The following is a 17,450-nucleotide window of genomic DNA, read 5'->3' on the forward strand; positions in this document are numbered from 1 at the left end:
ATCTGTCATATCCCCCCCCCCCATTTCCCAATAGCCCCAGAAATCGTACTCATCATTACCTTTTCCCATAAACCTAAATCTGACACATGGAATATAATGTGAAATATAACATTTTCTACTTTGTTGGGAAAAATAGAAATGGTCATTTCAATAGAGAGATGATTATTTGCAGGCACTCCTGGTACATGAAATACAATGGTAGCATAAAGATGCAGCACATAATTATAAAGAAATATATGTTAATCTTTATTGCAAGGTAAGTGGAATATACAAGTAGAAAAATCTTGCTGCAGTTGTCTATGGTTCTGGTAAGACCACACCTAACTGTTATGATCTCATTTAAGGAATAATGTACTTTCCTTGGAAGCTGCACACTGAAGGTCCGCCTGATTAATTCATGGGTTGAGGGGATTTTCTTAAGAGGAGAAAAAGGAAGATTGGTTTAAACTTTTTGCCATTTAGAAGTGAGATAATCAGAGTGCAAGACACAGGATCCCACATGGCTTAATAGTGTAAATATATTAAGGTCAGCTCAATATCATTGGGCTGAAGGGCTGGTACTATACTTTTGTGTTCTCTTCCTTGTTCAGGGCAATGCAAAATAAGATGGGTAACTCAATATAATCAGTTGATCACTTAATACTGAGAAAAGAAAGAAATCCCATTGGAGATTTTTTCTGAACAATGAATTATTGAGTTTGTAGAAGAACAAGATTGAGAAGACTGCAAGGAAATCAAGGGTTATGAGCAGCATATTCTAATACTTAAGTATACCAATATTTTCAGGTAAGTAAGTGAACAAAAAGAAAAACTTTATTTTGTAGCAACCTTCAGTACAGTTCAATAAGCAGTTTTAAAAAGGATTACAGTACTCATAAATGAAAATCTAGACGACCATCAAAGATAGTTGTATAATCGGGTAGTCTAAAGTAAATGTTACTGCTATGACATAACTATATAGGTCAAGGTGACTCCAATCACCTACTAAAAAGTCATCTGCAGGGCAAAAAACATCTTTCCTTCCAAACCTAAATTACACACAAGTACGATTGTTGCATTACATTCACATCAAACTGCCCTACCTTCTTAAGACGGTGCTTCAGACTGGGGAGCTTGCTGTCCAACCAATCTGTATGCAATGTTGGGTTCATGTTGGTTTATGCAGTCTACAGTGTTCACAAACTTCAGTTTTTAAAAAAGTTTTATTTCATTCCAGTCGAAGAGAAAGTTAATTAGAAGCAAGCCACAGCATTTACAGAACATCTTACTATGGTCCATATATTCTAAATCAGAAATAAGATTGATTGTACATGGACTAAAATCCACTTCATCCAAGAAAGAAAAGTTAACCAGAGCAACCTCTGCATCCACAGTGTGTGCACTCAATAATCCTTCCCTGCAAAGGAAAAATAAACAATAAATAAATGACTAAGAACACAATTTCAAAGCATAAATACCGATCAAGGGTAAACTATATATACAGACCGTTGCCCCCAACATCTATTCGAGAACCCTGAATTACCTATCCTACCACCCACATTGTTCTGCATTTATTATACCTTGGTCCTTTCACATTTTCTCTAAGCACAGCCAAGTTTACCAACTCTGCACACTTGAGGCTTGTTTGAATTTGCATCCTAAATATACCAGTGTTTTCTGTGGTTCAAGCTACAACCAAAGCCCCATAACAGATTATGTCCTTGCAAGTTGTTCCATCCTACCCCTGACCTCTGCTTCAGGCCAAGTGAGCGCAGTTGCAGCAAATGAATCCAAATTAACACCAAGCCAAGTTCTTTCCTTTATCTAATCCATTCCAAAATCCCCTCTTTGTATCTACACCTTACCTTAATCCATTCATGACTGAAACACTCATCCTAAGTTAATATTCAGAGTTGGCTGTTTGCAAATGCTATCAAAGTCATCTTAGAGATGCAGCCCAGAAACAAGATTTTGACCCACCAAGTTCATGCCAGGCATTAAGCACTCATCTTTACACCAACCCTAGCCTAACCCATTTTAGCCCAACCCCCAGAATCTCCAAGTTATCCAAAGCTCATCACTCTATACTCTACCCATCACAAGGAAGTACTCCACACTCATCATCTTGATGAGCAAGCACTGGCTCCTGGGTTCCAATACCTCAATTCTAAAATCTTCATCCTGCTTTATAAATCTGCTATTTATGCTCTTTCCTATTCCCATCTCTGCAAGCTTCTCCAGCTGATCGTGCGACCTCACTCCTCTTTAATTCACAACTGATGATATGCTAGAATTACAGATTTTTATCACTGAAGCAAAGAGCACAGCTGGTTAACGTGTGGGTTCACAGTACATGATTTAATGATATTTCTATTCAACACTGTATTTACACAACAGTACATGGCAACTGTGGTACACAAGAAAACACCACTTTCTACATTTTTGTCTATGTTTACATCATCAGCAAATGGAAAGGCATTAAAGGAACCTGCTTCAAGGGATATGCTAATCAATTTAAGGACTTCCAGCGGTGCAGACACTGCATATCCAAAATATGTTATTACAACTGGACTCCAGTAACTGAAATTTTGGCCACAATTAGATATGAAAGTACAACATAGGTAACAGGAAAGTTCCTTGCACTCAAAAGTGCACTACAATGCCACAGCATCCTTTCAATTTGTCTTTAATTACTGAAAGCTATGAGGGGGTGCAGTGGTATCCAACATACACATTTAGTTGGAAACTGTTTCAACCTGAAAAATCCCAAACAAACTTAAAGCTTATTATCTTTTGGAAGTAATGATTTTGTAAGCAAATGAACTGTGGATTAAATATTAACTTTGGTAGTTGAAATTATTTCATAGTATCTTTTTAGACAAACTGCTGTTGGATCAAACTCTCTCATGTTAACAGCTTGGCAAGTTGGAATGTTTTTTTACTAAAAGAAGATGGAAACTCACCACTTCAAGTTTGCTTTTTGGAACTCTACAGATGCAGTTAGTTCCAAAGTTGGTGTCTCGGGTTTGAATACAACGAAGACAACACAGGTTTTCATAGCCTTGCTTCTTCCACTTGGCAATCAGATTCTTATCAGCATATCCCTCCCTTATGCAATAATCATAAAGCTCTAGAGAAAAAGATTGTGATGTTACCTGAGGTGCCATTTATAAAACAGCCAATAACAGAGGATATAAATGATATGTTTAAGTTCCTTAGAAAAATTTAAACAATTAGAACTTTGCAGTGCAAATTAGATTTGCCAAAACAAACATCCTACAGACAGTGGGTTTACTCTCTCTAGCATGACAAACCATTTATAAGCCCTATGAAATGCCACTCATTTTGTAAACTTTCAAATCTCAAAAACTTTTTCCTCACTTGCACAAATAATTGTAAGTCACAAAATAAAAGCAGTATTGTAATTTTTGAAATACAGACTGAACATAACACTCATTAAATTTTAACAACCCAGGGGGAAATTTAATTAGTTCTACTGCACACTGTCGTAGAACCACTTGTACCCTATAAAGCACCATTATGGGCAAGAACAAAACCAACAATTCCAAATTCAATGCATAAATAGAACATTTTAAGCACCTAGTATGTAGACTTCAACACAATCATACCCTCAGTTCTAAACAAAACCTGAGCCTCTGTCCCTCCCTCTGCAACTGAATTCTTCACTTCTTCACCAGGCCAGTCTGTGCAGATTGGAAATAACATCATCTCCTTGCTGACAATCAACACTCACACTTCCAAGGGAGTGTGCTTAGCGCAGTGCTCTACTCTCTCTATACCCATGACAGTGTGGCTAGGCACAGTTCAAATGTCATCTATAAACTTGCTGCACCACAACTATTGTTGCAGAATTTCAGATGGTGACGAGAAGACGTACAGGAGTGAGGTAGATCAGCTGGATCAGTGTTGTGACATCAACAACCTTGCACTCAACGTCAGTAAGACCGAGGAATTGATTGTGGACTTCAGGAAGGGCAAGTCAAGGGATCAAAGTGGAAAAGGTGAGCAGTTTCAAGCTCCTGGGTGTCAACATCTGAGGATGTATCCTGGCACCAACATATCGATACAATTACAAGGAAGATACAACAGTCGCTATATTCCATTAGGAGTTTGAGGGGAATTGGTAGGGCAAAGGAACTCTCAAATTTCTACACATACCATGGAGAACATTTTAATTGGTTGCATCATTGTCTAGCATGGAGGAGTCTCTACACAAGATCAGAAAAGACTGCAGAAAGTTGTAAACACTGCCAGCTCCATCATGGGCACTAGTCTCCCCAAAAGGAGCTGCCTCCAGCATCCATCAATAAGGACCTTCATTACCCTGGATATGCCCGCTTCTTATTGCTACCATCAATGAGGTGGTACAGGAGTCTGAAGATACACACTCAACATTTCAGTAACAGCTTCTTTCCCTCTGCCAACAGATTTCTGAATGGACAATGAAGTCATGAACACTTCCTCAGATATTGTGTGTGTGCGTGTGCAAGAGAGAAAAATAACTTACAAGATACTTCCTGTGTTTTGAGTGTTTGTGAAACTTTTAAAATGTAGCATATTTATATAAAATAAGAGGAGTTGTAAAAGTAAGTAAACTCCCTTTGTCAGTTTGGACCAAAAAGAGCCAAATAACAAGCTATAATTTGAGAGCTCTAAAATGATGCAGCAAGATATCAAGTGAATAATTGCTGCTGGTTCCAAAGGACAACCCAGGTATTACATCACAATGAAACCAACGGGATATCGGCCCAGTCAATACTGTAATGTTCTCCATACAAATATCTGGAGTTGCTGACCTACAGAATATTTAATCGACGCCGTGCCAAAAATAAGATAGTATAACAGGTGAACATTAAAGTATCAAACTTTGTGAATCCATTATGTTAAGGTACCAGGTAAGCAACAGATCAAAGCAAGTCTCAGTTGCTCTATTAAATCCAAATGAGAATCATTGTACTGTCCACATCAATCAACATTCCCATTCTAAACCAGCAAGAGTGTAGAAGGAAACACAAAGTATTCTGCCTTCTTTCAAGACTTTTCTCCATTTTCTTAAGCTAGGCAGATAGGTAAACTATAGTCCAGGTGTAGTTGGAGCTTGAAGGTGGTTTTATTGATCACCAATGTGTTACAATATGCAAGAAGCTGAATAAAAGACAGTAGTTCTGCATTCTCACAAAAGATTCAAATATTGAATAAAATTCCTTTGCCTCATAAAAACAGGCCATCGACAAGAGTGGGAATGTCATGAACACAAAACTTCTAAGGAAAAGATGCTGTGGCAAGGCTGCTATTCTGCAAAAGACCAAATGGATTTTTTAAATTCCAAAATAAATTGCAATGAACCTGGGTGGAAATTTATTTGGTTGTAGTCAAGTCTCTTTTCAGCAATTTAACTATTGATTATATACCAACATGAAATAGATTCAACTGAACAATTTTGCTTTTAAAAACATAAGTATTTCACTTTGAATAAGGAAATTTCCAATAGTTCACAAATGTATCCATACAGCAAATATTAGTGGTAAAAGTGTACTATTTAATACTTATACCTCTGCTAATCGCCTTTCTCTTGTAGAAGAGGTCAAATATGTAACGTGTTCGCTGGTGATGGAGTCTGAAGATAGGCCACAGTGATTCTACCTTCCTCTTCCCTTCATGCGGCTCTGTCTCAGCTACAAAGAAAAAGTTAAATTAATTTAATAGAAACTCAATCTAAGTTCAGACATTTCTTTGTATCACGGTGCTGTCTGTAAGGAGTTTGTACATTCTTTCTTTGACTGCATGGCTTTCCTCTGGGTGCTCTGCTTTCCTCCCACAGTCCAAAGAAGATAGCTTACAGTTGTTCAAATGAAAAATAACTCTCATTTATTCTCTACATCTTTAGTCCACAAATTTGAATCCACAACTTGTTTGTTAAGTCACTTGCTAAAGAGTATTTTTTCCAGATCCACTCTTTAGAAGCCTTTCATTGGGAATTTTTCAGGTTTTCTCTCAACTTCCTCCACTTCAAAGACAACTATATTCACCTTCCCAGCTCTCTCCATTATGGAATTTCCTGATAACATCCTGCTAAACCCTCCTGTACACTCTTCAACACCTTTGCATCTTTCTTGTTCTCTTGCAGCCTAACAATTTATAAAGTCTAGCCTTCTTTTCTTTGCATTTGTATTCTACTTCTGTTTATTAATTTGCCTAACTTACAACTTACCCAAAGTTGAGATATTCACCAGGGTTGTACAAGATGAGGAAACGTCTGTGGAACTTTTTGACTATAAGATCAGTTCCCCTGATGTAACCAGGCATTGGGTCAAACACAGGAAACTCCCTCTAGTAAGCATACACACCCACCCTCAGCTGGCGATTCAGCACTCAGCCAATGAGGAAAGTGCTTGTGATAGTATGGACACACTGTATGCTCTGGGTGGTCAACTTCAAATGTCTATTATCGAGAACAGCTCTATTGCCCTTTACTCACTGAACTCTGAGCTGACGACAGATCAAACATCTCATCCCCATCAATCTACCTGTTACAAACGAACATCTGTTTCAGCAGACGCACCAGTGACCCGCAAACAAAGCAAATCTTTAAAAGAACGATGTTGCATTACTAACATACTAAGAAGGTGGATTCAGAACAAATCTGGGAATGTGCAAGGTGGACCTGCAGCAGAACTGTATCACCCTAGTGAAACCAGATAGGTGGAAGAGATGATAGAAATGTTTAATAGTCCAGTCAGCATCCGTGGAGGTACTGAGTTGACATTCAGATCACTGATCTTTCTTTACTTCTGGACCGCCAGCACCACGGACAACCCGAACAGCTGATGGAAGTCATCAAAATACCCCATTTTAGTCTGGTATGGCGGAGAACCATAACTGCATATATAATGTGTACGGACAGTGACGAAGTTTCATTGCAAGAGAACAATTACTGCTGCTTATAACAGACAGAAATCGACCAGACTGTGACCAGCACACTGTCCCTTTCAGAAGCCGCTGGCAAAAGAAGGTTCAACATGCTGGTCTGATGGTGCCTTAATAAAAACACAAGGGTTTTGACTCCCAAAACCAACTATCTTGCTGGCAAATGCAGTCTCTGGTAAATAAAACTGACGATCTCAGAGCTAGGGTGGTGTATCAGAGGGACGCAAGGCCCATGTGTGTCCCTTATTTTACGAAATCTTGCTTAACCCCTTCCATGCCAGTTACAACAATTCGAATAGAATTCACAGTTCATTGTCAAGATAGGTTGGTCGAGTCTCTCAAAAGCAGAGGTGGAAGTGTATGCCTCACAATCAACTCTTCAAGGTGTAGTATTGTGTTGCTGACATCCCAATATTGCTCATCAGACTTGGAACGTCTCATAATTACATGCCGGCATTTTACCTGCCACGAGAGATTTCTGTGATCACTTTGGTAGCGGTGTACATTCCACCTCAGGCCAGTGTAAAACAGGGTCTAGATAATCTGAGCAATGGGATCAACATGCGTGAAACAGCACACCCTGATGCCTTTACTATCACCTTGGGGAATTTTAACCAGGCCAGCCTGACAAAGTCACTAAATAATACAAGTCATCCATAGTACTGGGGAAATAACACACTGGACCACTGTTACACCAAATTCAAGAGTGCCTATCATGCTATCACACGCCTACACTTTGGTAACTCTGATCAGCTGCTGGTAATTCTACTTCCTAAGTATAGGCAGAGACTAAAGACTGCAGCACCGGTTGTGAGGACCAAGAAGGCATGGACCAGGGAGGCACAGGAGCGCCTACAGGATTGCTTTCAATCAGTGGACTGGACTGTGTTCCGGGAGTCATCTTTGAGCCTGGATGAGTATGCCAGTCGTCACCAACTTCATTAAAACCTGTGTGGATGAGTGTGTGCCTACAAAACCTTACTGTACGTTTCCAAAGCAAAAGCCATGGATGAACCAAGAGGTTTGTAGTCTGCAAGGGGCTAGATCTGTGGCATGCAAGTCTGGAGATCCAGGTCTGTGTAAGAAAATCAAGTGTGACATGCAGAGGCCATTTCAAGAACCAAGAAACAACTCCAGGAGAAGTTAGAAGTGACAAAAGAGGCACATCAGCTCTGGCAGGGTTTGCAGGCCATTACTTCCCACAAAGCAAAACCCAGTATCACAAATGACAGCGATGCTTCACTGCCAAATGAGATCAATGCCTTTTATGCATCCATTGAAAGGCAGAATTAATGCACCGTTATGAGTACACCTGCTGCACCCAGTGGCCCTTCGATCTCTATCTCACAGGCCGATGTCAGGCTGTCATTCAAGAGGGTGAACCCTCACAAGGTGGCAGGGGCTGATGGAGTACCTGGTAAGGCTATGAAAACCTGTGTAAACCAACTGTTGGGGGTATTCAAAGACATTTTCAACCTCTCACTGCTAGTCAGAAGTTCCCACCTGCTTCAAAAGGGTAACAATTATACCCAGTACCCAAGAAAAGTAGTGAGCTACCTCAATTACTATCACCCAGTAGCACTCACATCTATGGTGACAAAATGCTTTGAGAGGTTGGTAATGGATAGAATCAACACCTGTCTCAATAAGAACCTGGACCCACTGCAATTTGCCTGTCGCCACAGTATGTCTATGGTAGATGCAATCTCACTGGCTCTCAATGTGGCCTTGGATCACCTACGTCAGGATGCTGTTTATTGTTATAGCTCAGCTTTTAACACCATCATTCCTACAGTTCTGATCAAAGAGCTCCAGTACCTGGGCCTCTGTGTCCCCTTGTGCAATTGGATCCTTGACTTCCTAACCAGAAGACCACAATCTGTGCGGTTTGGTGATAACACCTCCTCCTTGCTGATGATCAACACCAGCGCACCTCAGGGGTGTGTGCTCAGCCTACTGCTCTACTCTCTGTATACCCATGACTGTGTGGCTAGGCACAGCTGAAATACCATCTATAAATTTGCTGATGATACAACCATTGTTGGTAGAATCTGAGATGGAGATGAGAGGGTGTACAGGAGTGAGATATACCAACTAGTGGTATCTTGCACCAAAAAGACTAAAGAGTTGATTGTGGGCTTCAGGAAGGGTTGGGTGAGGGAGCACAAATAAGTTCTCTCAGAAGTGGAGAGAGTGCACAATTTCAAGCTCCTGGGTGACAATATCTCTGAGGACCTACATAGATGCAACGTATTGATGCAGCTATAAAGAAGGCAAGACAACAGCTATATTTCATTAGGAGTTTGAAGAGATTTGGTTTGTCAACAAAAACACTCAAAAAGGTTTACAAATAGAAACTGGCTAAACCACTATATGATATGGGGGGGGGGGGGGTCTACAGCACCAGATCAAAGTAAGTTGCAGAAACTTGTAAGATTAGTCCGCTCTATCATGTGTAATGGTCTCTATAGTAACCAACGGAGTAGTGCCCTAGGAAGGTGGCGTCCATGATGAAGACTCCCACCACCCAGGACATGCCTTCTTCTCCTTATTACCATCATGTAGGAGGTACAGAAGCCTGAGGGCACACACTCAGCGATTCAGGAACAGCTTCTTCCCCTCTGCCATCCGATTTCTAAATGGACATTACTACTTTTTATGTTTGTATTTTGCACAACTTACTTTAACTTAGCTATTTAATACACACATACATACTTACTATAACTCAGTTTTTTTCTCCATATTCATCATGTATTTCATTGCACTGCTGCCATCCTGTTAATAAATTTCTGGATATTCGCCGGTGATACTGAATTTGATTCAACTGAAACGTCAATCGCGTTTCTCTCTCCAAGGACACTGTGCTACCTGCTGACTAGTGCCAGCATTTTTCTTTTTCATATTTGCAGTATCGGTAATACGTTTTAACGAAATATAGCCGGAGCAACCCACCCACCTCCCTCGCTCGCAGACCAGCCCGGGATCGGAGGGTAGCGCCTGGCTGGTGAGTCGCAGGCCGGGCCGTCTGCCCCCGATGGTACTGGCGTAGGCTCAGTGCCCCCTCTCCCACCCGAATCTCACTCACCCTCCCTCATTTTCTGGTCCAGCTCGTCGAGGGTGGGCTCGATCAGCTCCCAGCCGTCAGGGGGAGGTTTGCGGCTCCGCTTCACTTTCGGCATCTCAACCGTTCAGGAACCTGCTCATCCGGGCACCGCCGCCGCTTCCCGGTCCTGGCGCAGGCCGTCGCACAAATAACACGTCCCGCTCCGTCATAACTAAGCGATTTCATCTCCATGCCGGAGTTGCCCCTGGAGACTGGACAGGGAGTTTTTTTTTGGGTGAGGAAACCCTTAAATTATTGTAGTGCTGTACTACCCCGATACCCATATAAGACACGAGAACGGAGTTAAGCCGTTCAGCCCATCGAGCCTGTTCTCCCATTCCATCATGACTGATTTGTTATCCCTCTCAACCCCATTCTGCTTTCTCCTCGTAATGTTTGAACACCTTTGCCAATCAACAACAGTATACCCAATGACGGCTTCCATATCTGTAGCAATTAATTCCACCCATTCACCACCCTCTGGCTAAAGAAATTCCTCCTCATCTCGGTTGTCCCTCTACTTTCAGGCTGTGTCCTCCGGTCCTAGACTCAGCCACAATAGGAACCATCCTCTCCACAACCGCTCTGTCTAATCCTTTCAATATGTGATAGGTTTCAATGAGATTCCCCCTCATTCTTCTAATCTCCAGCGAGTACAGTTCCAGAGCCGTCCAACACACTTTTCATTCCTGCAATCATTCTTGTGAGCCTCCACGGGAGAAGCTCGCAAAGTTCTTCTCTTCCTTCAAAGTCAAGTTCTCATGGTGAGCAGAAGATTGAGAAAAAGGGTCTCTCACCCAGGGCCTTGCATCAGAAATTAGGTTGAAAGTTCTGAGCAGCAGCTATATTCATTTGATTTGCCAATTTGCAGGGAAATTGAATCACAGAGCTTTACAGCAGAAAAGATAATCTTTTGGCCTATATGGAGAAGTCTGAAGCCAATCCTGTTGCTATTTATATGATTTAAGACCATAAGATATAGGAGCAGAATTGGGCCATTTGGCTCATTGAGTCTCCTCTGCCATTTCATCATGGCCAATCCATTTTCCCTCTCGGCCCCAATCTCCTGCCTTCCCCCCTGTATCCCTTCATGCCCTGACTAACCAAGAATCCATCAGCCTCTGCCTTAAATATACCCAATGACTTTGCCTCCACAGCCACCTGAGGCAACAAATTCCACAGATTCACCACTGTCTGGCTAAAGAATTTCCTTCTCATCTCTGTTCTAAAAGGATGTCCCTCTATTCTGAAGGATGTGTTCTCTGGTCTTAGACTCCCCCACCATAGGAGTCGTCTGCTACACATCCACTAGGTCGCTTGCTTTCTCTCCTTTGTAACACAAGTTCATCTACTTTAGATATTTGTTGGGACCTCCCTGAAAAAATGGCAATACCCTGCACTTCTGCCATTTTATGTGATAAACAATAAAGGGATTTGATAAGATTTTAATCAAAGATTGCGTGGGATAACAGGTGGGATCCAAATGAGATCCCGAGTTAGCTTAATGGCAGAATATTAATTGTTGATGTGTTTGTATGAAAATAAGACTGTTAGTGGTATGGTTCTGCAGGGCTTAGTATTTACTACCTTACTTTTATTGCCCAGACTTCAATGTTGTAGAAAGATTGCAGATGATACAAAAAGTTGTATGGTGCAGGCAGATAGGAACTGGGCAGGAAGTTACAAAAGGAATTCAATCTAGAAACGTGTGAGGCAATGCACTGAGGGGATGGAGCAAGGCGATGGAATGCAGAGTATGGAGGGACAAAGTACATTGGAATGAATATTCTCAGGTCATCAAAGGCAGCAGCTCAAAATAATTGCACGTTTCATGCCTTGTACGAACAGCTGAAGCTTTCTCCTCTCTGTACTGAGCAATTTAATATGAATTCCTAGTGCTGTTTATTGGTTGAGGTATGAACTAAAAGAGCAAGAGGTTATGCTGGAATGGAATATAGTTGAAAAGTAATAAAGGCGGAAATGATCATTACATTTAACAAGGTATTTGGATGTGTATTTGCAGAACTCTGGATCAACAGACATGAACTTGATGGGCTGAATGGCCCCCTTCCCTCCATACTATAAATAATTCCATTCTACGTTGTAAATAGAAACTATGCACTTTTAAAATGAATAAATACTTGCAACGTGAAAGAGGCAGTATGATAAGAAAGCCTGCTTATATGCACAGGACCCAATCATGCTCTTCTGTGTAAATTCTACATTTCATTATCTGCGGCTGAAATTTCTAATGCTTAGCAAGAGTTGTTAATAGTTACAGAGATACGGATTAATTTTGTGGGTTTGCAGTATGACTGGGTTTTGAAAAGAAACACTAGAAATGCAGATCAGAGCCTACCTAAGAAAAATTAAGTTGTCAATCTAGAAGCAATTGACAACTGAAATGTACCGAGCTTCCAATTGAGACAGAGTTTTACTACTATTGTTTCACACAATATTGATTTATCAGGGTCAGCAATGAGGTGGAATAAGTTTATTTAGAACTGCCATTATGGTGTAGAAAATAAGTTGCAAAGCCTCATTTCAGACATTGAAATTTTGTAAGCGAAAGTGAACTTATCTAGTGTGATACCTCGTTCTGTCAGCAGATGGCGGCATTGCCACATTAATATTAATTTAGCAATTTTGTATAATCCTGACTGACAAGATCAAGAAGGCCATATAGCAAATGCAAAATAACAAAGCTTCAAGAGCTATCAGTATGCCCACTAAAATTTTAAAACTCAGAACTGAAGAGCTTCACAAATCTGTTGTTTCTTTGTTCAATGGGAAGAGGAGATATTTGTGGGGACCTCAAAGATTCTGTGATTGTGACCATCTTCAAGTAAGGAGACCACTACAGGGGAAGTCCTCCCTAAATCTTCTTGTTCATGGTTGAAGAACTACTCCCTGCATCCATCCATCTAGAGGCACAATAGATATAGTCTTCACCGAATAACAACTCCAAGAATATTGTGGGGAGCAGCAGCTACTATAATGTTCTTGATGGACCACACCAGAAACTTTGATACCATCGATTCACATGGACAACACATTGCCCAAACAAAACTGATCTCTATCTTACATTTACTTCACAATAACAACCAGAGGATCTACTCGATAAAGAATGGTTTCACACAAGGTAGTGCCATTGCCCAACACTTTGCACCATTTTTCCTGCCATGATGATGCCCCTCCAAGAAATTTTCCAAAGGAGTGCAGCTAATCTTTAGAGCTAATGAGGAATGGTGACTACATTCTAGAACTGTGATAAAACAAACTTCAATAATTAAGCACAACAATGAGATCTCTCTCTCTCTCTCTCTTTCTTTCTTCTATCTCCTCTCCCCATCCATCTCCCTCCCTTTCTCACTCTCCCTCCCCCTCACCTCTCCCACTCTCACTCACTCTCCCACCCCTCCCCCCTCTCTCTCTATCTCTATCTCTATCTCTATCTGTAGTGCCAGACTAGACTTGCCGCAGATCTAGCCTTCAGCAGATGACATACCTCCTGCTTCATCCACAGCTTTTGGTTTGGGAATGTACAGTAAAGTCTTTGTAGGCACACACTCACCCACACAGGTTTTAATGAAGTCGGTAACAGCTGCAGTGCACTCAGACAGATTCGAAGCTGAATCCCTAAATACGGTCCAGTCCACCGACTCAAAGCAGTCCTGTCAGCGCTCCTGTGATTCCCTTGTGCAAATCTTCTTGGTCCTCTCTACTACTGGTGCTGGAGTCTTCAGTCTCTGCCTATACTCAGGGAGTAGAAGTCCAGCCAGGTGATCAGACTTCCCAAAGTGAGGGCGTGCAATAGCATGGTAGGCACTCTTGATGGCGGTGTAACAACAGTCCAGAGTGTTGTTTCCTCTGGTATTGATGGTAATTGCTTAGTGTTTGTACTTTAAAGCAAGGTTTTGGTGAATGGTGTTTGTCACTTATTTTGGCTCTGTAAGTAATCAAATTGAGTTAAACTGCTGCAGGATCTTGTGATGTGGTTTCTCTTGGCATTTTCTGTATTTAATCCTCTTGAATTTGTTGGTGTTTTATCATGTAGTTTTGAGCATTCTCTATGTTAAACACTTGGTCCTGTATTGCCACCAGGAATCCCTCTGCTTCTAGGAAAACCTCTCCATCTCTGAGGCAGGCATTCGACGCTTCCTTGTTGTCATCTAGTCTGCTCAGATCGTGGGAATGTCTTCCATGGAGGATCATGCTCTTCCATTGTTTAACTTTTTCTTCTATAGTTATAATTTCTTCATTTTTTTGGCTGTTCTTTCATTTAGTTTAATAGTGTGTACTTATCAAAATTGTGTATGCTTGCATGGAGTACTGAGTCCTGTTTTTGTTGATGAGAATATATTCTTAGAAGTTTTATCTGACTGCAGTGTAAATTTTATGTCTCTTATTCCTCTTCCCACTTCTGTCCTTCTGTCCTAAGCACGTTCAAGTGTACATAGTGTTTTCTAAAAGGTGTTTTCTCAATTCCTTTTCTTTGTACATTTTCCAGATCAGTTTCAGACCAAGATATTATGCCGAAAGAACACATTTAAAAATGTTGGTGGAATGCAGCAGGTCAGGCAGCATCTATAGGGAGAAGCACTGTCGACGTTTCGGGCCAAGACCCGTCCTGACGAAGGGTCTCATTTCTCCCTATAGATGCTGCCTGACCTGCTGCGTTCTACCAGCATTTTGTGTGTGTTGCTTGAATTTCCAGCACCTGCAGATTTCCTCGTGTTTGCCATTAATATAGGTATAAGGAAGGTGTTTATTGCCCTTGTTATATTTTTGCTATTGAGCTCCGTTTGGCAGATTTTCTTGAAGTAAGTTCTGTCAAAAGCTTTTCCTTTGTCACATCTATTTTCTTTGCTTGTTGATATCCCAGATATTTATATGTTTCACATTTATCCACCAGTTGTATTGTACCCTGCTGCTCTGTTTTGTATTTTAGCTCTTTTGCACCTTTCATTATGTTTAATGTTCTGCATTTCTCGTGTTCAAAGTTCAAATTTATATGTTTAGAAGCTAGTTTTATGATATAAATTAATTAGTTTAGCTTTATTGATGAAGGAACATATAATTTCAAATTGTCCGTGTAGAAGGTTCAAAGGTTTAAAGGTACAATTTAATGTCAGAGAAATGTATATAGTACAATGTACATCCTGAAATGCTTTTTCTTCACAAACATCCACTAAAACAGAGAAGAGCCCCAAAGAATGAATGACAGTTAAACATAAGAACCCCAAAGTCTCTCCCAGCTCCCCTCCCTCCTGCGTGTAGGAGTGAGTCAAGTTATCATTCATTGGTTGTTTCTGATTTAATACCCTATCTTAGTCGGGTTCACTAGAGAGCAGGTTTAAAGCTAGTCAAAACCACAGAGGGCTTAGAGAATCACCTGGAAAATGCCTTGGTTTATTTTGATAATGGTGGTTATTCTTTTTTGATTGTTAATAGATAGGGTGATTTTAGTACACCAGTGCTTCATCAGATGTTGCAGGAATTTCTCAAGTATTGGGTGTAGTTTACATGTGTAAAGAACTTCTATTAACCATAAGTCTGGGACAAAATCAAATGCTTTCTGGTAGTCAATTACAACAACATGAAAGGTTTCTGCTTTAAAGCTGGGCTTGATTTAGAATTACAGAATCTATTATCAGTTGTTCTTTACATCCCTTCATACCCTTATGGCATCCTGTCTGCTCTGCTGTAAGTATATTGTGGTTATGCAAGTGAGTGGTGATTAGTTGTGAGATACATGATGCTAAAATTTTGAATAATGTGAGCTGCCTTAATGACTATCGCCCAGTAGCTCTCACATCTACAGTGATGAAATGCTTTGAGAGGTTGGTCATGGTAGATGCAATCTCAGCGGCTCTTCACACGGCCTTAGATCACCTGACAATACAAACACCTACATCAGGATGTTGTTCATCGACTATAGCTCAGCATCTAATACCATCAGTCCCACAATCCTGATTGAGAAGTTGCAGAACCTGGGCCTCTGTACCTCCCTCTACAATTGACTTCCTAACAGGAAGACTACAATCTGTGCGGATTGGTGATAATATATCCTTCTTGCCGACAATCAATATTGGTGCACCTCAGGGGTGTGTGCTTAGCCCACTGCTCTACTCTCTATATACACATGACTGTGTGGCTAGGCATAGCTCAAATACCATCTGTAAATTTGCTGATGATTCAACCATTGTTGGTAGAATCTCAGGTGGTGACAAGAGGGCATACTGGAGTGAGATATGCCAACTAATGGAATGGTGCTGCAGCAACAACCTGGCGCTCAGTGTCAGTAAGACGAAAGAGCTGATCGTGGACTTCCAGAAGGGTAAAATGAAGGAAAACATACCAATCCTTATTGAGGGATCAGAAGTGGAGCGAGTGAGCAGTTTCAAGTTCCTGGGTGTCAAGATCTCTGAGGACCTAACCTAGTCCCAAAATATTGATGCAGTTATAAAGAAGGCGAAACAATGGCTATACTTCATTAGAAGTTTGAAGAGATTTGGTATGTCAACAAAACACTCAAAAACTTATATGGATGTACAGTGGAGAGCATTCCGACAGGCTGCATCACTGTCTGGTATGGGGGGAGGGGGTGGCTACTGCACAGGACCAAATGAAGGGTTGTAAATCTAGTCAGCTCCATCTTGGGTACTAGCTTACGAAGTACCCAGGACTTTTTCAAGTACTGGTGTCTCAGAAAGGCAGTGTCCCAGCGTTCTCAAACGCATCTCTCCCATTTCCCGCACATCTGCCCTCACCCCATCCACCCGCCACCCCACTCGGGATAGCGTTCCCCTTGTCCTTACCTACCACCCCACCAGCCTCCAGGTCCAACATATAGTTCTTCGTAACTTCCGCCACCTCCAACGGGATCCCACTACCAAACACATTTTTCCCTCCCCACCCTTTCTGCTTTTCGCAGGGATTGCTCCCTACATGACTCCCTTGTCCACTCGTTCCCCCCCCCCCCATCCCTTCCCACTGATCTCCCTCCTGGCACTTATCCTTGTAAATGGAACAAGTGCTACACCTGCCCTTACACTTCCTCCCTCACCACCATTCAGGGCCCCAGACAGTCCTTCCAGGTGAGGCGACACTTCACCTGTGAGTCGGCTGGTGTGGTATACTGTGTCCGGTGCTCCTGGTGTGGCCTTTTATATATTGGTGAGACCCGATGCAGACTGGGAGACCATTTCGTGGCACACTTACACTCCGTCTGCCAGAAAAAGCAGGATCTCCCAGTGGCCACACATTTTAATTCCACGTCCCATTCCCATTCTGATATGTCTATCCATGGCCTCCTCTACTGTCAAAATGAATCCAAACTCAGGTTGGAGGAACAACACCTTATATAACGGCTGGGTAGCCTCCAACCTGATGGCATGAACTTTGACTTCTCTAACTT

General features: G+C 41.5%; 1 protein-coding gene across 1 annotated transcript; it reads right to left on the reverse strand.

Moving 5' to 3' along the window:
* Positions 1-791: 791 nt before the first annotated feature.
* bud31 (BUD31 homolog) lies at positions 792-10,176 on the reverse strand. Its single transcript, XM_059979544.1, has 4 exons — positions 10,013-10,176; positions 5,553-5,675; positions 2,943-3,109; positions 792-1,396 (listed from the first exon to the last, which is right to left on the reverse strand). Exons 1-4 carry the CDS (start codon positions 10,104-10,106, stop codon positions 1,346-1,348), a joined length of 435 nt encoding a protein of 144 aa, XP_059835527.1. The 5' UTR covers positions 10,107-10,176; the 3' UTR covers positions 792-1,345.
* Positions 10,177-17,450: the final 7,274 nt, after the last annotated feature.

The sequence above is a fragment of the Hypanus sabinus genome, chromosome 9 (assembly GCF_030144855.1).
Source record: "Hypanus sabinus isolate sHypSab1 chromosome 9, sHypSab1.hap1, whole genome shotgun sequence".
Lineage (NCBI taxonomy): Eukaryota > Metazoa > Chordata > Chondrichthyes > Myliobatiformes > Dasyatidae > Hypanus > Hypanus sabinus.